This window comes from Pristis pectinata, chromosome 13, assembly GCF_009764475.1.
Source record: "Pristis pectinata isolate sPriPec2 chromosome 13, sPriPec2.1.pri, whole genome shotgun sequence".
Classification (NCBI taxonomy): domain Eukaryota; kingdom Metazoa; phylum Chordata; class Chondrichthyes; order Rhinopristiformes; family Pristidae; genus Pristis; species Pristis pectinata.
In genome coordinates, this window is record NC_067417.1 from 39,282,382 (window position 1) to 39,303,648 (window position 21,267).

The 21,267-nt window shown below is 36.8% G+C and overlaps 1 protein-coding gene across 1 annotated transcript in view; it reads right to left on the reverse strand.

The window, feature by feature from the left end:
* The window catches only part of plekhg4 (pleckstrin homology domain containing, family G (with RhoGef domain) member 4), a 103,697-nt gene that overhangs the window by 60,488 nt on the left and 21,942 nt on the right, over positions 1 to 21,267 (reverse strand). Inside the window, exons 3-10 of the mRNA XM_052028712.1 lie at positions 18,524 to 19,703; positions 17,195 to 18,412; positions 13,679 to 13,924; positions 12,638 to 12,761; positions 11,530 to 11,623; positions 8,838 to 8,924; positions 5,122 to 5,238; positions 276 to 374 (exon numbers count right to left, since the gene is read on the reverse strand). Coding sequence (XP_051884672.1) covers positions 276 to 374; positions 5,122 to 5,238; positions 8,838 to 8,924; positions 11,530 to 11,623; positions 12,638 to 12,761; positions 13,679 to 13,924; positions 17,195 to 18,412; positions 18,524 to 19,703 — 3,165 coding nt within the window. The remainder of the gene's footprint in view (positions 1 to 275; positions 375 to 5,121; positions 5,239 to 8,837; positions 8,925 to 11,529; positions 11,624 to 12,637; positions 12,762 to 13,678; positions 13,925 to 17,194; positions 18,413 to 18,523; positions 19,704 to 21,267) is intronic.

Sequence of the window (21,267 nt, forward strand, 5' to 3'; positions counted from 1 at the left end):
TGTATAAAAACATTTAGGCTTACTGTATTTGAACATCTTAATCAAATAATCTATTATTTTAAAAACTACTTTTTTTAAAATCTTATTTTCACTACTTATTTTAAAAACATTTTAAAAACAGAGAAAATTGCACTGATTTCATCAATTTGTATTTCTCTATTGGAGGTGAGAGGTCTTTGCAGGACTGTCTATCTGCAAAGTTGTGGTTAAAGTTCACAGATTGCTGTACGTGAAAATTATTAAAATGCTTTAGAACATAAAATCTTAACAATTACCTCAGTAGTTTCTGGAAGTTTACTTGATCTCAGGCTCATAATGTTGCTCTGGATGAAACTATTTGCACCTTTACATCCCTGCATAAGCTGTTCCAGTTTCTGCAGGGGTACAAATTTGTTGAAAAAAATTTAGAAGACATATTTTCTATACACTGTAAATATCTTCCAGGCGACATACAGAAGATGAAAAAAGTAGAAATTGTCAATTTTATGATTTACAATCTAGTTCCAAAGAAATATTATTTTTGATAAATGTATTAGTTTTTTTACTTTGCTATTAACATTAGTTTTAACATTCTTAATGGGTGAAATAATTGTTTGCAAACTATACAAAGATCACGTAAACAGATTATTTACCCTATTATTCATTTGAAGGAGATAAGAGACTAATAAATGAAAAGGGGAAGTAGCTTTTGGGAGAAAGGTACAGTAGGTGTTTTATTTTGGGTAGTTGGCAATGTCTCTTGGAGGTCATAGTTGGGCATTTCCAGACGGTGTCTGCGTTTGTTTGCAGTTTTTTCACACAAAAATAGCCACTGCTGGAGAACATATATGGACTTCAACTGTATTCTGCTAGAAAAATGGAGTGGGATCGTAATGCAAATTTGACTCACAGCACAAAAACTCCATGCTCAGATTCAGATTTCAGCAATGCTAGATGACGCTAGTTAGTGCTGATTGAAACATACATACACCTCTGAAAGCAAAGGTGTACTGGCTCAACAAGTAGTTGAAATCATTCCACAAGCTTCCAAAGCTTGCTGGATGGGTGAGAATTGGCATTCCAATATTCAGACACAGCTCTGCAGGCTTTAGTCAATGGATAGAGAAGGCAAGAGGTCCTCTTTCTGCTGCTGGTCAGGACACCCACCTGATATACAGTCAAGATACAGTGGGAAGAAGATGCAAATGAGGTTAATATTAGGAGCAAAAACCCAAGAACATGGTCACAAGGTCACAAATATTTAACGATCTTGCTCTCCAGGTCAAGAACAATGAATGCATTATCAAATCTCAGCCAACATCTGCAGTATTAGCCTCACATACTGCTCAATGCAATGCACCCTGTTACTCATCTCCAAATAATCTTTCTAACTCAGTGCTGGAGCTGAACAGACATTTGCCATACTATAATTACGTAACCTAACTGCTCCACTGTCCTGAAATGTGGCTGTTTCTAAGGTCAGCAACCTGAAACTTTAACTTTGTTTCTGTCACCACAGATACTGTCTGATAATTCCTGAGGATTTCCAGCATTCTATGGTTTATGACTGGAATAACTATCTAGTGATATCTTGAGAATTTAAATTCAGTTAAATAAATAATCTGAAACTAAAAAAGAGTAATATTCTTCAGGGAAAGAAATCTGTCACCCTTCCCCTAGAGCTGAATCCCAAAGGTGAGGTGAGCATGGCTGGCTTTGGCATCAAAGGAACTTTAGACCATGCTTCAAGGAAAAACTGAAGTCAATAGGAATCAAGAGGGAAACTTTCCACTAGCTACAGTCATACCTTGCACAAAGGAAAACAGCTGTGGTTATTGAAAGTCAATCAAGGCAGTCTCAGAACATCACTCCAGTAAGTCCTCAGGGTGATACTGAGACCTTACAATCTTCAGCAGCTTCATCATTGATCTTCGTTCCATCATAAGGTCAGAAATGTACAATGTTAAATTCTAGACACAATTTCTTAGAAAATGCAGCAACCCAGACCTGCATATCGCAAGACCTAGACAACAATCAGGAGTGGGTTAACAAATGGTAGTCACATTCAAGCTTTACCAACAGCAGGCAATTTCCATCTCCAACAGAAGAAGGCACAGTAGTGAAGAGGGCAGGCACGGTAGTGGAGCAGTTACCGTAATGCTATTACAGCATCAGAGACCCGGGTTCAATTCCGGCCACTGTCTGTACGGAGTTTGTACGTTCTCCCCATGCCTGCGTGGGTTTCCTCTGGGTGCTCCAGTTTCCTCCCAGATTCCAAAGACATACAGGTTAGGAAGTTGTGGGAATACTATGCTGGCGCTGGAAGCGTGGCGACACTTGCGGGCTACCCCCAGAACATGTTACACAAAAGATGCATTTCACTGTGTTTCGATGTACACCTGACTAATAAAGATATCTTATTCTATCTTAAGAAAGTCTAACCACTTACTCTGGACATTCAATGGCATTATCATTTCTGAGATTCCACCATTAACATTCTGGTATCGCCAATGAATGGCCAGAGATACAGTGGCTGTAAGAGCAGGTGAAAGAGATCGGGTATCATGCAAAGGAATGAGTCACTTTCTGACTCCCCAAAGCTTTTCAACATCAGTACAGCAAAAGTCAGGAGTGGGATGGAGTACTCTGTACTTGTTTGGATGGGAGCAGTCCAACAATAGAAAAAACACAATACCATCCAAGACAAATTATTATTTAACAGTAGTCAAGCTACAAAATATAGCCATACAAAAGGATCTGGGTGTCCTAGTACATAAAATACAAAAGTTACCATGCAGGTACAGCAAGGCTAATGGAAAGTTGGCCTTTATTGCAAATGGGAATACAATGAAAAACTTGTAAATTTTGATTCAGGATGCTGGTGAGACCAGACCTGGAGTACTGTGTATAGTTTTCACCTCCATATTTAAGGAAGGACATGTTAGCATTGGAAGCAATGCAGAGAAAATTCACCAGGTTGATTCTAGGATGAAAAGGTTCACAATTCTGATGATTGCTTGTGCATGAATTGCAAAAGGTTGGTTTGCAGGTGCAACAGGTTATCAAGAAGGCAAATGGAATGTTGGCCTTCATTGCTAGAGGGATTCAATTTAAGAGCAGGGAGGTTATGCTGCAACTGTACAGGGTACTGGTAAGACTGCACCTGGAGTACTGAACGCAGTTCTGGTCTCCTTACTTGAGGAAAGATATACTGGCTTTGGAGGCAGAGCAGAGGAGGTTCACCATGTTGATTCCGGAGATGAGGGGGTTAGCCTATGAGGAGAGATTGAGTCACCTGGGACTATACTCACTGGAATTCAGAAGAACGAGAGGGGATCTTATAGAAACCTAAAATTATGAAAGGGATAGATAAGACAGAGGCAGGAAGGCTGTTTCTGCTGGTAGGTGAGACAAGAACGTGGGGACATAGCCTCAAGATGCGGGGGAATAGATTTAGGACAGAGATGAGAGGAAACTGCTTTTCCCAGACAGCAGTGAATCCGTGAAATTCGCTGCCCAGGGAAGCAGTAGAGGCTACCTCATTAAATATACTTAAGACACAGTTAGACAGATTTTTGCATAGTGGGGGAATTAAGGGTTATGGGGAAAAGGCAGGTAGGTAGGGTAATGAAATTTTTTTTTAAAACATCATTGGGCTTGTATAGAAAAAAAATAATCAACCACATTTTCCACCAATGATTCCTACTGGGGAACTGATGCTACAAAATTCACATTCTCTTTGAAGTAAACATTTTAGGCACTGTGCAACAATTCTCACTTTTTTTTAAACCAAAAAAAAGGATCCTGCCAATATTTGGCATAGTTATACCAATGCAGAAACTGGGAAGTTGTTGTCAGCAATTCACAGTTGACCAGTAGGTTGTGGTCTGAACCACTGACAGGAATGCTACTAACTCTCCGAAGAATTCTGTGCCTGGTCCTAGGGATGCAGCCATTGTTACCTGTTTAACATGAATGGACTGGAACTGCTCCAAGAGTTTCAACTTATTGCTGGTGATATAAAAAGACTTTTCCAAAAGGTTACTACTACCTAAAAGGAATTCTTGAAAAGATTTAAGAATATTTTTAAAGTATATAATGGCTTGTTAATTTTTGATTTTTTAAAAGAAAAGTTCAGAAGCATTATGAATTTTTGAGGCCATATACTTCTGACTGCCCTTACATGATGCTCCTTGAGACAAGAACCTTGCAACACAGAACCTTACTACAGAGAATCCTGTCAGGTCTATCCACAAGTTCCCATTAGGATGACTGCCAAAGTAAATAAGCGATAAGACAACAATGCTTGTCATTGACCAATAAATCTGCCCCAATATTCATTTTGTATTATAGAATCACTAGAATGCTAATCTGTTCGCATCCGTAAAGGTGGCTATATGTCTTCCCCTGCACAAAAGGGACCGTAATCTTTTATGCTGATACTTTTAATGTTTAGTTTTTGTCTCTTGCAATTTAAGAGATCAACTTGAGAAATGAGATGTCTAATTGCACCATAAACAGTGGTAGCCAATAGTTAAAAATATTTGATGCTTCTGTCACTAACCTGCATCTGAACATATCAAATTACTTCCAATTAAAAATAAGAATGGTTCCATACATATCATGCAAGGAAAAGGGCAAATATTAATGTGTCTTTTGATTGTCCAGCAAAGGCCTTTCAGCATTTGCACCAATGGCGATATTTTTGTTTAATGCACAGTAGCTGAACATGCAGAAATTGAACTCAACCCTTCAGATACTCCACACTGGCCAGCCAAACTTCTTTTATCACACTATTTTGATCATTTGACAGCATTTATCATGCAAGATATTTCCATCTTCTACTGCCTACACTCGCAGAATTTTAAATATTGCAAAATTTACATTACTGAGTACACTGTTTAAATTTATTTATAATTGTTGTTAGTTTTGATTTTCACTTCTCTTCCTTCTGTTCTTGGTGAGGCTGTGTCTTACTGTCAATAATGACCAGACACCACTGATCATAAGGCGCGCCAAATGGCTGACAAATGGTTTTTCCCTTAAGTCTTGGCTGTTTAATTATATTGTGGACTCTTTTTAATTTGGTGGTTGCGTCTAGCATCTAATTTGCATCAAATAATGCATTCAAGTGACACTCACCATGCGAAAGCAAATCCAGTTACTGTGACAGTAGGGGAAAGTTCCATCAAATTCTGGTGGCAGCTGATTGCTTTCTATGTGTTTATGTAGTGACTTCAATGAAGTAAGAAGTTCAAACTGTACACAAAAAAAAGAGATTTTATTTAACAGGAATCTGTTTAAAAGATTAAATTCAGCAGCACAAATAAAAGCAGCTAAAAAATTCTTTTAATGCAATTGACAGAAATTGCCATGAAGATTGTTAAATTTGAAATTCACCCACCTAAGACACCAGTCAATTATCAAATCCATATTAAAAACCTTGTGTCTGTGTGAAAAAGATAAACAACCCTAAAAGTGATCAGATCTGAAATCCAACTGTCGATTCAACTTAATGATTAAATTGATCAAAGTCCAAAATTGGGAACTAACTGTCCCAAAACCACGTATATGATTCCTAATTTTTGTGAGTAAGTCAGTTACACTGCCTTAAAGGCCCAGTGAGTGCAAGGGAGGCAGCAAGCATCACCTGGTGAGCCAGGTGCCAAACCATTGGGATTTCCAAATTGTTAGAATAGTGGATAATCAGAGTTTTACAGAAACGTGATCGTCTAAAGTCACTGTCCAACACTTCATTTGAATACAGTCGCCTCTCAGCTTTTAAATTAATTGTTAAAGTAATTTTGTATCAGAGTTTTTATCAGTTTGATTTGTAGAGTTAAATTTTAGTAGGTACTGATGTTGTTAAGAATTACTGAAGATCACAGGATAATGTGATAGTTTGGTGTGTAAGAGCATCGACCTGCTTCAAAGGTGTGAGTTATGCTGTGAATTCTCATGATATAAGTTACTAGTCGAGTGGAGTATTGAGCTGATGCCAGGTACTTTTCCCTCAAGGGATGAAGGGGTGAGAATAGATGGGTCAGTTAAAGTCACAGGCAACAAAGGCAATCTGCTGAGGAAGGTTTTTCCTCAATGGTTTCAGGTAACAAGAATATTGGACGATAAATCCACAACAGTGAAAAGAGATTAACCCTTTTAAGGTATTTATCTTTGTGATAATGTTGCAGTTTGTTAATACAAAATAGTAATCATTACTTCCATGCATTATTTCTGATCTTATCTGTACAGAGGAGATCATTATAGAATGATTCATACTCAGAATATAATTAGAACTTGCAGAATAATTTTAGTATAATGTGGGATATAGAGTTTGAGATGTTCCAGATATGTTAAACTATACAATTGATGCTGCTTTATTTCATGGAAGGCTGAATGTAATTGTTTGAGTATTCTGTTTATCCGTCATAGGGTGTAGGTGCGATGTTGCTTATGAGGAATAAACATTGTGGACATATTTCATGCCAATGAGATTGATCTAAAAGCATTTTCATGCTTCCTGTATGGCAGGTATTTGGGGCTTGGCTGCTGATGTGGATTTTTGTATTGAAGGTCCCTGATTTACAGGATTTTCAAGATGTTCATTGATCTGTTTGGGTATCTATCTAATCATCCCTGCTGGGTTTATGCTGTAGATCCATATCCATCCATTGAGTCTGATTTGTATTGAATATTGTTTCTATATTAATTCTGTTTATTTCTCTCTCTCTCTCTCTCTCTCTCTCTCTGGTTTCAACTTTTTTGGCCTTCTGATGACCAGAACCACAGGTGGGGAAAATAAGGTGATAGCTGGAGGAAGTGCTCAGAGGGAAGCTGCAGGACTAAGTGATGAGGGTAAAAGCAGATGGTGCTGATGTATGGGGAGTGGTGTGGATGGAGAAGAAAGAGTCAGGAACTCGGTTGCCTACTTAAACGTTCAGAGGATAAAGTTTGATAATCCTAGATTATAAGGAGTGGACATATGGATTTCTCGTGCTCCATTTCAATTCATCTTGACCTGATTCCCACGCTCCATTTCCACTCACTGGGCTTCTGGTTCCCACACTCCCTTCCCACTTACCAGGGCCCTTGTTCTGGTGTTCTATTACAACACACTGGGGCCCCAGTTCCCATGTTCCCTCAAAAGTTGCCTGGTTCACTGGAATGCTTATTTTGTTTAACAACTTTAAAAAAAATAATTAATAGTATATTGGGGTATTAATAGAAAGAACATTCACTAGTCTGGAAAATCTGCTACACTGGCACCAAAGTCCTGAGGACATCAGATTTAAGAAATCTTACTGTACTCTGATTCCTTAGCCAACATACAATGAAAGAAGCAAACTGTAGTACATAGACTGCACAAGTTTTATCACCAGCTTTGTTTTTGGGTGGGGGTTGTGGGGTGAGGGGAGAAGAGTTTCTTTCATTAAGCAGACCAGACCAAATGAGTGGTCCTTTTGAACAAAAAGAGAGCAACATCAAACAAGAATGGATCGAATCAAGGAATCAGGATGACATCACCAGTTGTAGAAACAAAGGAATTTATTGCGTGTCTCAGGAAAAGATTAAGGCCTTGATATGATTTCTAAATATTGATATTACCTGATACTTAACCAGAATATATGCGTAGATAAGAAAAAAATGTGGTGTGCAGGAATTAACATTGGGAGGGGAATATTAAAAAGCAAAAAAAAAACAACTAGAATAGCTGTTCTCAGGCCTCAGATATTTATCTTACCCGTCAGGATTTGAACACATTTAATGTACGGTCAATACAGTTAAGTACAGTCAGTATCAACTCATTTTTGATGAGTCTATAACAAAATCAGCAGTAACGTCATGCTCACCAACAAGCTCATTTAAAAAAACTTCAAGGTTGTGGACAAGTAATGCCTACAGAACTGGAGGAAGCTATAGGGATAGGCATTTAAACACAAGATGAACATTTTATTTCAGGAATTAGGGGGAAGGAGAAGCCAGTGTAGATCAACAAGGTCAGAGGTGACAGACCTATTATTTACTAATAGATTCATTTAATAAGATTGATGATTTTACATTTTTCCACAGATTATTTATACATATTATTTTTGTTTATTTTCCCAAATACATACATCTTTTAATTTGAACCCTGGAATTCAAACTGCTGATGAGTTAAACAGAGGGTAAAAATGTTTTTACTTCAGTATCAAAGAACCAAAGAAAATTTAGGACACAGCACTGTAATTAGCCCATCATGTGTGTGCCAGTCAAAAAGGAGATACCCGATCTAATCCCAGCTTCCTGCACTAGGTCTATAGCACTACAGGTTAGGGTGCTTCAAGTACACATCCAAGTAATGTTTAAATGTGTTGAGGGTTTCTGCCTCTAACACTCTTACAGTTCCAGACCTCTATACAAAACAAAAATCATAATTTTTTCTCTCATTCTTTTACCAAATACATTAAATCTATGTTCCCCTCATTTTGGACTTCTTTACTAGGTGAAATAGGCACTCACGTTTTATTCTGTCTAGGCCTGTCATAATTTTATAGTCTTCAATTTAATTTCCCCTGTTCCAAAGGAAGCTGGTGTTGTATACAGCTCTAGATCAACATTCCTGCTCCTATATTCTATGTCTTGGGTAATAAGGGAAAGCATCCTGTATGATTTTTTTTAATTGTCTCATTGACCTGCCCTGCCACTTTTAAGGATCTGCAAATATACATTCCAAGATTCCTTTGTTCCTCTAAACCACTCAATTTCATGATTTGACTGTAGGGTTGGCACATCATTATGGCCATATTTTACTTTGGAGTGTGATACAAATTAAACCTCAAAGATTATTTATTAATGAACATTTTTGATAAAACATATACCTGCATGGAAGTTGGTTTCTCAAAACGGAATGCAAGGTCTCTTTCAACTAGCAGCAAAACAATATGGACAGAGTTAGGAATTGTGTCCTGTAAAGAAATACGAAATGTATTCAATGCAATGAAGCTAATGTGGATTATAAAGCTTGTTTCAATGGCTTAGTTGAAAACATTTTATCGAGGATTATATACACTTCAGCAGATAAATTCAGGCTGACGCTCCTGCAGAATACAAAGAGAGTAGCATGGTGTTAAGAGGTGTCATCAACCAAATGAGATGTTATACTGAAACCCCGTTTGCTTTGTCAGGTGTGTATAAAGATCTCAAGAAACTATTTCAAAGAAAAGCAAGGCTCTTATCCCCAGTGCTGCATATAATAATTATCTCTCAGTCAACATTTCAAACATTGCTGTTTGTGGGAACATGTTATGCACTGACTGGCTGTCATGTTTCCTACAACAGTGACTTGCGAAGAAATTCACTCGTCATATAGTACTTTGGTGCATCCTGAAAGTGACATCAAAGACACTACATGAATGCACATCTTTCTTTCAGACGAACGTTATCCAACATTTTGATTTATAAAGCGTAGATTCATTGGCAGTAAAGGAATTATTTAAATAACTTTCACCTTGTTTCAATAATACTGTAAAGCACTGAATAATATAAACCCATCCACAAAACAGTTATAAAGCATTTTATAATGAATTATAAGTACTTCAGCATAAAAATCCAGGTTGTCACCTCTGTCAAATAGAGAGAGAGAAGCCCAATGTTAACAGTTATTATCTTCTGGATGAGATGCAATCATATTTACTTTAATTTAAAGAGTCCTTGAAATTGTGCAATTGTCCACAATTTAAAAACATCAATTTCAATTGTGAAGCAATAAGTGTGAAACTTAAGTATAAGCACATAATAAGGAAGAAAAAGTACACAATGAGCACATAATAAGCTAACCCAAGAACTGAGTGCTTGGGTACAGGATACACTGATGTTCATGATAACTTTTACTGACATTTATAGTAAGGAGAGGTAAATTAATCTCAGTTCTCAATGAATTATCTCTGTAAATAAATGCTCCCAATATTTTCTGCCCTCTTCACATTATTGAAGAGGCAGGCAAGTTTCTATCTTTCATCATGCAGTTTTTTTCGATCTCAAAAAGCCTGCATGTTGAAAAGCTTCTGAGATACAGCAAAGCTGTGTTTGCTCACCTGATAAATTAAATATTCAAATTCCTGAAGGCTGATGGCATAAGTTTACTAAATGATATGGTTTGAAGCCAAATGAACAAGAAAGTTCTCAGCAGCAGCTGTTTAAGATCATCTGACATTAAGTAACACTTTCTCTTAGAAGTCCAGAGAATAGTTGACACAGTACAAAGCATGAATTGCACCTTGGAACTTCATGACTTATGTTGCTAAGACATTGATACATTACTAAGTATACTTACCTATGTCTATCGTGGAGCTAAAATATTTTCTGTTACAAAATATAGTTAGCACTGCATTCTAAAGAATTATCAAAAAGCATACTCTTCTGGTTATCTTCATGTTTGGAAAGATCTATGCCCACTTAGAAACAAAATCCTAAGCCTCACAAACAAAAAGGAGACAATGTAAATTCAGTATTCTGTAATTTCTCTTGATTTGAAACTACTCATTCCAATCCTTCTAAGCAACTCTGCTTTCTTCCTTTTCAAGCACTTATCTGTTTAAATGAACTTAATATTTCATGCTCCAATGAACTTAATGGAAAATATTTTAAACATCCTTTTTGTTCTACAATTTTGTTGTTACAATTCATCAACTAATGTAAAACAATTATTCATCTGCAAAATAGCTTATAATCTTGAAAACGTGTTAGATTCCTTCCATGAACGTATTCTATCAAAGAATGTTTTTGAGACTTTAAAGTGCTTGTTCATAATCGTAGTCCTTCATTCCTATTTTGTCATGCAAATGTTCAATGCACCCTCTGAATAAAGTGTTCTTCAATATCATTCCTGTATCCAGAATGTTACAGAGACTAAAAGGTTAAATGACAAGAGCAGATTAGGTTTGTATTCCCTTAACTATACAAAATGAGTAAACCTTGGACTTACAACAGGTCCACCTAACTTTGAGACATTGTTAATGAACCACCAGCATTTAGTCATTTCAATCCTTTGACCATAGCCAGCACCATAAGATGAATCAAAAAAAGTTGTGAAGAATTCATCCTGAATTTTATAAACTTTTTTTTTTGCAAAGGGCAAAAACTCCTACAAGTTGTGTAGACCAAAATTTTCCCCAATTACATGTTATTGCCTAACACAAAGGTAGGAACTTTAAATTTCCTTGTCAGGGGATACAAATGCAAAGAATTTTCTTTTGGATCACTCACGTCTAAAAGGCAGAGCTTTTACCATTGCGCTATACAAAAATTTTGGTATTCTATAATTGCTTAACATTGCAATTAAAATTGCAAAAAACTTGGAGTATTTTTTTTAAAACCGCATGTTTAATTCACATTTCAAAATTGCTTGAGGTATTATTATTGTGTAATCCTTAAACTATAATTAATCTAAATATTACAAACAAACCATAACAAAACTATAATTAATCTAAATATTACAAACAAACCATAACAAAGATTTTGAAGTTGCATACTTTTAAAGGGTTAACAAATTACAGGTTTAAAATTTATCACCTGCAGAATATTGAAAGCTTTAAATAATGCTGGCACAGGAGAACAACGCCGGGCATCCACCAGAATAGTTAGTCCTGCACTCTGGACTTCTTGCCTATAAGATGCAGTAAAAACAATAGTAAATGATACAACGATCTTAACCATATTAACAGAAGATCACTTTTTTTGACAAAGTAACTGACATCTATATAATGACTATTTGTACACTTTTCACAACTTCACACAATCATTTTGAGGCAGACCAAATAATATGCATCAGTGTAAAACTGATAAATAAAAATAGATATACAATTAATCTCTCAGAGTCTTGAGTAGAAAAACTGAATCTGTCATTAATTTACTGATGGCCTTGTTTCAAAGGAGCAAAGCTTTACTAGAGCGCAATAGACTCTGCAATCTGTTCGCTAAAATGTAATTTCAATAGGTTAAATCAAAATAGAACTTTCAGGATACTGTAATAAGCAAATGCCAAATTTATGTTATGGCTTTGCTGAAGTTAAAGTACTTAACCTTTTCTCACAGCATTTATTCATAGTTCAAATAACCCCAATAATATTATCAGAAAATGTATTGAATTATGATGGCTGAAATTAATAGTGCGTATCTGAATCCAAAATGTATTGTACATTTCAGATCAGTAACAATACTCGCAACAACATGACAGCTATAAAGGTGATGCATTATTTTAAAGTTGCACCATCATTCAGAACAATTAACAGGACGAGCACAACATGACAATTAAGATTAACTAATTTTCATTATTTGTCAAAATTGATGGATATCTGAAATATCTCTGTTTGATGGAATCAAAGTTCAACCATATTGTACTGCTCATATGATTAAAATTGTGCCAATTGCTGAGACCTTGCTACACTTAAGGCTGAAATTCTCAGGTGGTTATTCAATCATATCTTTATCTCTCCAGTCATATTTCTGGTGCATCTACAAATGAGCTTCCTTCCAACTCCCTCCATTTTACCCCTACTTTTTTTCCTGGCATTGTACAGTTCAATACATGTCTTACAAATTATTAGATAACACAGAGGCTATAAACATTATAACTGTGCATTAAATTACTGCAGTGAAATGCAAGAAACTGTCTGAATACCTGGGAATACTATAAAAGTAGATAAGGAGACGCACAAGTTCAGGGACATTGCAATGTGGATTCAACCATATTGTGTTCCTTGTTGTTACTATTACCACTGCATGGCCAGATCTGTCTCTGGCACCTGAAACAAAATAAAACTCTATGTAATTACTTGATATCCCTTAAACAAAATACAAAGGACCTGACAATCATCTCAATTTACTTTGTTCCAAACAATTACAGCGTGTCACACAATCCCTACACAGTATTTGAATGAAATGTAGATAATTAAAATAATGGTTGCAAGTGACATGGTATAGTATTTCCATAGATCAGAACAGTTTTGAATAAATTTGGTCTCTCTCCTACCTTCTATAACTCTAAGAACACCCAAAGAATAAATTAAAGAAAATCTATTTTTCTGGGAAAGCAAGCAACATCCACATGGGTAAGGGAAAGGGACATGAAGAATAAGGAAGCAAAAGAGGAAGTTATAAGAGCAACAGGCAGAAGAGTGGAGTGAGTGCACGAGGCTACTGCTTTGAGTACTTTTCAAAAGTTAATCTATATAACAAACTCATAGTAAGAAGTGTTCCAATGGTAAAACTCAAAGTAAAAATAGTTAAGGTAGTAATGACAAATGGAAGATGCAACTTCACCCAGAACTTAGAACAAATGGACACGTGCCATCAAAATGGAACCATCTGATCCCATCTGCCAGTGATCCTTCACCCCTCCTCAGTCCACAAATCACCTATTGGCCCATCTCACTATTCCCCATCTCCTCTTTACGCTTGCTATCTCCTTTCTCCTCTTTCAGTCCTAACGCAGGGTCTCAACCAGAAACATTAACAATTCCTTCCCCCACCTCCCACAGATAATGCTCAACCCGCTAAGTTCCTCTGGCAAATGGCTTTTTGTTCTGTGTCATCAAAATACTCAAATACAAAATATACCACCATATCCATATACCCACGTGTGCAGCTTTGGGTAAAGTCTCCGCAGCTATTCGATGACTTCTGAAGTTGTGTGAATTGACAAATATTATTAGGTACCTACCGCTCAAATATGCTACCCCAGATTTCAGAACATCAAAGTTGATTTCATTGCACAGCGTTGGTAGATAAGATTTTAGGAGTAAGGGAGGTGAAATCTCCTGTTGTTTAACTGTCAGCAGTTCTTGCCTGTTCACAATGCACTGTGTAATTAGAGAGATTTTTGGTGGTTCATCTGTTAGGTTGAGCTGTTCTTCTTCCACACTTCCTTTTGCTGTATCCAATGTCTCATTTGCTACTGAGCCAATTCCTAGAGAACAAGAACAATTACAAACTGGATAATTCGGACACTGAGAAATGCATGCCAATCAAAAACACAGGATATACATTTACATTGCATTAGGAATTTACTTGCAAAAGCAGAAGTGCCAGTTAGATCACGATGGCACCCGGCATTGTGACATTCAATACAAGTAGAAGCAAGTATATTTTTGATCTTCTGGTGTGGTAAAACAAGTAATATACATAACAATGTCCACGTCCAGAGTCCTGCATATATTTTTCTTGGCATATCAAAAGAGATGTTGGTTCTTTCCATTTCTATATGTACCTAATCATTGCCATATAGCAACACCGAATCAATTTAAAATTGCAATGAAAGGTCCTCCAGCTACTTAATAAAAACATCTTTAAGCAGCTATTATGTAGAAAGACCAGACATGCTGGGAATCTTCCCTTCATCTCCTCAACTGTGGAGAGGATTTGCTGAATATAGTAAAATTCTGGCAATCTACTATCTATTCAGAAATGCTGATAGTCCGGCATCTGGCTCTGCTTCCCAAGCTCCCTTTAAACTCACTGGGATCCTGGTTCCCACATTTCCTTTAAACTCACCGGATTTTGTTTCCCATGTTCCTTTTAAACTCATCTACTTCACTGGAAATTTGATTATACTGTGTAACATTATTTTTAAAAAGTGAATTAAATGAGTATCACTGTATCGAATAACATGCAATAGTCCAGAAAATCTGCTGGTTCAGCATCATCAAAATCCTGCAGAATACCGAATTTTTGGAATTTTATCTTCAAAATCATAACAGTTTTTATACAGCAAATTAGAAAGAATTCCAAAAGGCAGAAAGCTTGGTAAATGGTGGACAAAAAATGTTAAAAGAATGCAAGGTGAACTGGGGAAAAATAGTATTGAATAAAAAGGCAATTACCTATCAGGTAAGTTAATACAGCAAGCCTTGTTGTATAGTCCCTTATGATATGCCCCCACACCATCCCACACCCCTCCTCAAAATAAAAGATTATAGAGCACCAATACAAAATAGAAGGATTTACTGTCTGTCAATAGTCTGAAGGTGCGAAATAAATGGTGTGTGTAGAAGAAAGTCTGCAGATCAGACAGGACTTGTGTGGAAAAAGGAAGCCAGATCTTTAACATGTCATTCCCTTTCCCTCCTGTATACTTTGCACAGTCTCCATTCACAACAGACAGGTGGGATACTCAGGGAGGGGTGGGGGGGCAGAAGGCATTGCTTATTTTACTCCGTCCAGCTGCCTTGTCTGTCACCAGTGTGCAACATTCCCTAGGTGAACGGCAAAGCCCATTATCTAATTTCCATCAATGGTGCCATAAAGGAAAACATTAAAGCAGCAGGAATCATGGTCTCCCACTGACACACAACGCTCAGATTCTTCATTCCCAGTGGCACAAAGAGAGTGGGTGAAGGACAATCAAGTCAGCATTCAGGAACTTGTCATCTAGCAAACAGCAAGTGACTCCAACAGCACTACTATCTTCTAAATGTTAGCAGTTACAGCAGTACCTGATGGCTGACAGAAAGTATGATCTGTACCCATAAAGCAGTTATCACCATACCACATTCTTTCTTCCCAAGTGAATCAATTCTCCCTTTGCTTTATATTTAATCTACCTTACATTGGTTCATTTCACCAGACCGTGTCCCCCTTAAGTCCATAACTACTCCTCGCTGGTTACTATATTTCCATTTTCATCCGAAAACAGAAAATGCATCCCTAAACATCCAAGTCATTATTTGCATAAGATAGAGTATAACACTACACTGCCATGCCTGCAGTTTTCTATCTTGTCTAAGGAATAATTATTCATCAGGACAGTGCATTATGACCCTTAACGGTTTCTTCTTAGCATAGTCATTGATACTTTAATCCCACAGACTTAAAATAACACACAATGGACTGTTGACATTTGATCAAAAATACTTTTAGAAAGTCGATGTATACAACATCAATTGTACTTCCACCTTCTCTTCCCTCAAAAGTCTATCTTCCTCAGAAGTCAATCAAGGTAATCAAACACAACTTACCTTTAACAACTGGAAGGCTCTTTGACATGAAATGTTAACCAGTTCTCTCCCACATATGCAGCCTGACCTCCCAACTGTTTCCTGCATTTTCTGTTTTTATTGCCTTTAACAAATCTAAACTGGCTTTTGTTCTGATTCAATAAATTGTCCCAAATTTGAAGAACTTTTTTTCCTCCACCAGCTGAATGTATATATTTACTTTATTTAATTCACTGCCCTTTCTTGAACAGAGTAGCATCATTTCCAATCATGTCCTCTGGCACCTCCCATATCTGAAAAGGATTTGAAAATTGTTGTTGAAGTCTTTCAATTTCCAGCTGGGATGGATCCCTTTTAGGTTATGTGACTTCTCAAATTTTCTGAGTGAAAATCTTTCCAAGCACATCTTTTTAAGTAATTTTTTTTGTCCTGTCCAGTTTCTTCTCTAACTCTCCCTTTGCTGTAACATTGGAACACTCCTCTGTTGTAGTTTCCACTGAATTCTATCAGAACCAATACCCATACTGGTGTAACCTTCCACATCTAATGTACATCAATGTCAAATTGTAAGGCCAAAGGGCTCATCATTAACATTTCCCATCTGGCAATTCAAATCACCCAGATTTCTGACCTGACCTCAGATGCTACAATTGTTAATCCACTTACCCAATACCAGCAGAACCTCTTTAAATATGCAGGTTAGTTTTGATAATTCATTAGCGCCCTGACTGTAAAATTAACTTGGGGCTGTGCAAGAAGTCACTCTTTTTATGATCATCGGTCTAAACCAAGTTGTGACATACCAGCAAGATAAAGTATCCCAAGGCAAGTTACTTTGTTTAAACTTTCCTTTATGGGACCAGGAAAAGCAAGGAGAGCCTGCCTGGCTCCACATAAATAATATAAACAGTTTCTCCTCAGGAACTCTTCGTGATACTTATTCAATTTATAGCAAGTGGTTTATGGGTCACCTCAATCTGACAGGCAGACAGGTCCAGGGGAGTAATTTAGTGGCATGTAAATGAGGAATGGAAATTACGGTATTCCATTTCTTTTAAAACTTCTGTAGCAGATTCAAGTTTCCAATTCAACTCATTGCCCACTTAGCCAAAACTACACTTGGGGAGTCAGCATTACGAAGAGCTTTTGTTTTTGAGTTTTATCCATTCACTTTATCATCAACACCTGTTCTGGGGAAAACTTTGAAAGTAAACCTATATGATATAATATTGGAGATATCCTACCTTTCAGTTTATTGTCAATTAAACAGTCTCCTTGTTCTTCAACATCCTCTGATGATTCCTTTTCTGATGGAGCACAGTGCTTGATTGAATCTTGCTTTTGGGCTTTATTGGCAAATTGTAGTTTTTCATCTCTGTCTTCATTCGCAGAAGTCGATTCATGTTCTTCAATGCCCATCATACTTGTGTGAGCAATACTAGACTCAATTGTTTTCACATTTGACCAGTACTCTTCAACAGTAGAATATTGCTTACATTCACCTTCCTTTTCAACATTGAATTCCAAAGTATTCTGCACAGTGGTCTCATTTTCCAAGGCTTGTAAGGAGAGGTTTCTATTCTCTTGTGCTTGTTGTTCTTCTTCAAGTAACATTATATTACAGCTGTCTGAAAAGTTCAAATCTTCACCGTCAACGTGTTTTTGTTTGCAGAATTCACTCTGTAAGTAATTTACATTTCCATGTTCCACATGTTCGGACGCCTGATGTAATGCATCAACTTGAAACTGCTGATTAGTTCTTTCTTTTACAACAGAACTTTTGTGCAATTGTACATTTTCCTCTGTCTGAGATACATGATCTCTCTCTAAATGCGTCATACATTCTGATCCATGTGGTTCTGTACACTTAGTGTGCTCTGACAAATATGGCTGCAAATAGTTAGCAAATGTTGATTTCATTTCTTCATTTATTAATGTAATGTCTGTGCCATCAACCAGTTGGGAAATCGGAGATTCAACATCTTTAGTCAAGTGATCAGCTTTCACCACATTATGTTTTCTGTTGTCCTTTGAAGAACCTGTATTTTCAACAAGTGCAAAATCTTCACGCAAATTCAAGTCAATAGTGCCTTCAGAATTTAAGAACTGGGACGAAGAGATTCTACAGCCATCTAATTGTGTATTAGCACATGCATGAACAAAATATTCTGTTGGTTGATTTGTATTTTTAATAGATTGTAGTTTTTGGAATATATTCTGACCATTAAACTGTCCATGCCCTGATGACTCTGACTGCTGGGTCAGTGCCTTTTTCTGTTCTAAGTTTTTAGCTGAAGGTTGCTCAGGTGGTGTGCTGATAGCAATATTTACATGTTCTCCAGTGTTAGCTACATTACAGTCAATCAACCGATTTAAAAGTTCATCAGAATTAGTAAATACTGTTGAAGGGCCATCCTGTTCAGCAACCTGTGAGTATTTCCAGTGAGCATTTTCCACTGCACCTGCTTCAGACAAATCTGGTACTTTTTTATGCAAATTATTTTCTCCATAAATCCCTTTGTAATTTTTCATTTCAAATGTATTTCTATTGCATGATGTAGATAATGAAGCACCAGAAGAGCCATGAACATGTCCATCTTGTGAATCTTGAGCAGAAGTCTGTGTCTGGCTACAGACAGCTGATTCTAAAAGTCGGCTGTTTAAATTTTCCTCTGTGGTATTTGTGGTCTGACTAAATAACATATGCATATTTTCACAGCAAAAATTAAACTCCTGTTGCATTTTGTTCTGGTGAAGATCAGTTTCCATTGGCGAAGAAAGTTCTAATTTTGTGAGTTCTTTATTTTTATCATTATTACAAGTCTTATGAAATGGCACTCTCTTTTCCATAGTATCTGCAAGTGACTGATGCTCCAGTGCCTCACTGTCACCAAGGAGAAAATTAAATGGATTGTGTATCCTTTCTAAATTGGGCCAAGTTACCTTTGAAGATGTTTCCATGTAATTTAAACAAATTGATTCCTTATTACGAGTGCGGATATTCAAGGGTTCCAAAGGGGTCACTTCTGATGTCCCATTAGTCCTTGATGCATGTTGCAATTTTGAACTTAAACTGCTTGTCTGTGATGACAAATCACTTTCACTTACTGAAATTTCTACATATTCCCCTTCAAGTTCTTTTAAAGAAGCTGCTGTTGAATTAACTAAACAATCTGCAACATTACTTAAGGAATGATGTAAAACCCTTGTGAGATTAATTTGTTGGGCCTTCAGTTCATTTTCTTTTGTAAATATATTTTGATTTGTTTCAGATGGGTTTTCTGCTTGTCCACTGTAATTGCTGATTTGTATATTGTTGGGATTACTGCCAACAACTTCTTCATCCACAATCCAGTTTACTGGTGATGTGCTTCCAATCATTTTTGGTTTATCAATAAATTCTGGATTTACCACCTTTTCCCAAGGTACTCGAAAGATGGTGCTGTCAGTAGATAACAGGCAATTTTGCAAAGCTGTTCCCATCCGTCTTTTGTTAATATTGTCCAACCATTCCATTGTGAAGATAGAAGTATAAGAGACTTCTGGAATTAATACTTCCTCTACATTGTAGCCATTCGTTGCAAGGCATTTTAATATAATACGCGGTGCTTTTTTCAAGTGTGGAACAACTTGAAGGTAGAAATCACCAGGCTGTAAAGTTTGCCAGTCAAGTGCAGAGAGCTGTATTACAATTTTTTCTGAGATGCATAAAGGCCAGCCTTCATAACGGAATAGTAATCCACAATATTGAAACTGTTAAACATGGAAGATCCCTGTTAAAAAGCTGCTCTTCGGGCTAAAACAATGCACATGCAACTGTTCATTACAAAAAATACATTGGTGGAAATTAACAGCAGTAAACTAAATTGAAATCATCCTGAACAGTGTTAAGTTCTTTCAAAGTATGCATAAAAATTTGCTAATCCATCAACAGGCACATCTTTGTACAGTTCAGAAAAATAAACATTTTAAACGAGCCACGCAGACATGTATTTGAATGTACAAGTTGGTGCAAAATTAGCAGTTCTTGAAATTCATAGTACAGACAGCAATTAAATGGAATGCATCCAAGGCACAGGTTCTGTTTTTACAGATGTCCATAAGTCGATTTTGTCTAAGTCGGAAAATACACAAAAATCACTTAGTATGGTAAACATACTTCCACAGTATTGTAATGAATGGTATGAAAAGCACACAAGACTGATAAGAAAGAACACCTACTGAAAGTGCAGAGGAGGAAACTAGTTCTGCCATTTGTAGGAAAGATTGTCTGTATGTATGTTGGATTTTTTTTTAACTTAATGATATCATGGGAGCTCTTTCATATGAAGGGGGTCCATAAGTTATGCATTCGTAACCCCAGGACAGACTGTATAGCTTTTTTTTTTAAAACACTGATTACACAGAATCTAACACTTCTTCATATTTCTAACATGCAGAACTTTACAGCCATAGTAAAGTATTATTTACAAATAATTCTCATTTTACACCAAGAATGTTTGTAAGGCTACCATTCAGCTCAACCAAATCTTTGTCTTTAATATGTTAGTACACATGGAATATGGTGTAGCAAATAGAAGCAAACAGGTCATGCTCCCTTAGAGTGGCTCATCCATTTTGGGCCCCACTTAGCTCTTACCTGCAAGTGCAAGTAGCTGCTGGCATGCAACAGTGACCAAACCCTGACAAGAAGGTTTAATGAGCAAGCTAAACCAGTCCAGTCTAGCATAATTGAAGAGGATCTGACCCTTGTTGAAATAAGGAAAGTGCTTATCCCTAGCTTGTGAAAACTGTTCTGGAAAATTGGGCAGAGGAAATCAATGTGATTTGATGGAAAATGGTTCAGCAGCATGTTGTGAAGCACAATGCACATAGAAGGCAATGAAGGTATCATAGTCACCCATAAGAACTAGGAACATCTTCAGCTGTAACTATTCTTTGTTCCTTGGGCCACGGAAGTAGAAATGACTTTTACACTTAAATGATTTCCTGCACAGATATCTTATGCAAACTTCAATGCATCAACTGTTCATTAATGCAAGTTCAGCTATAATGAGGACACAACGAAGTCTGGGAGCATTCCAAGTAAATGGACAGCCTTTTTTTTTAAGCAGTCAAAAAACAAAAAAAGGAAGAATCTGTTTAAGCAGCATGGGATGTCTACACCAGTATGAACAAAGAACGGTTCTTCCCACTAGAGAACTTTCCTGTTATATTGATACTGCAGTACTAAATTGAGTTTAGACCAGTCAGAAAGATCTATCAATGAGCTAGGAGATCCATTGCTTTTCCTTTCCAGAAGAAAATGAAGACAGGA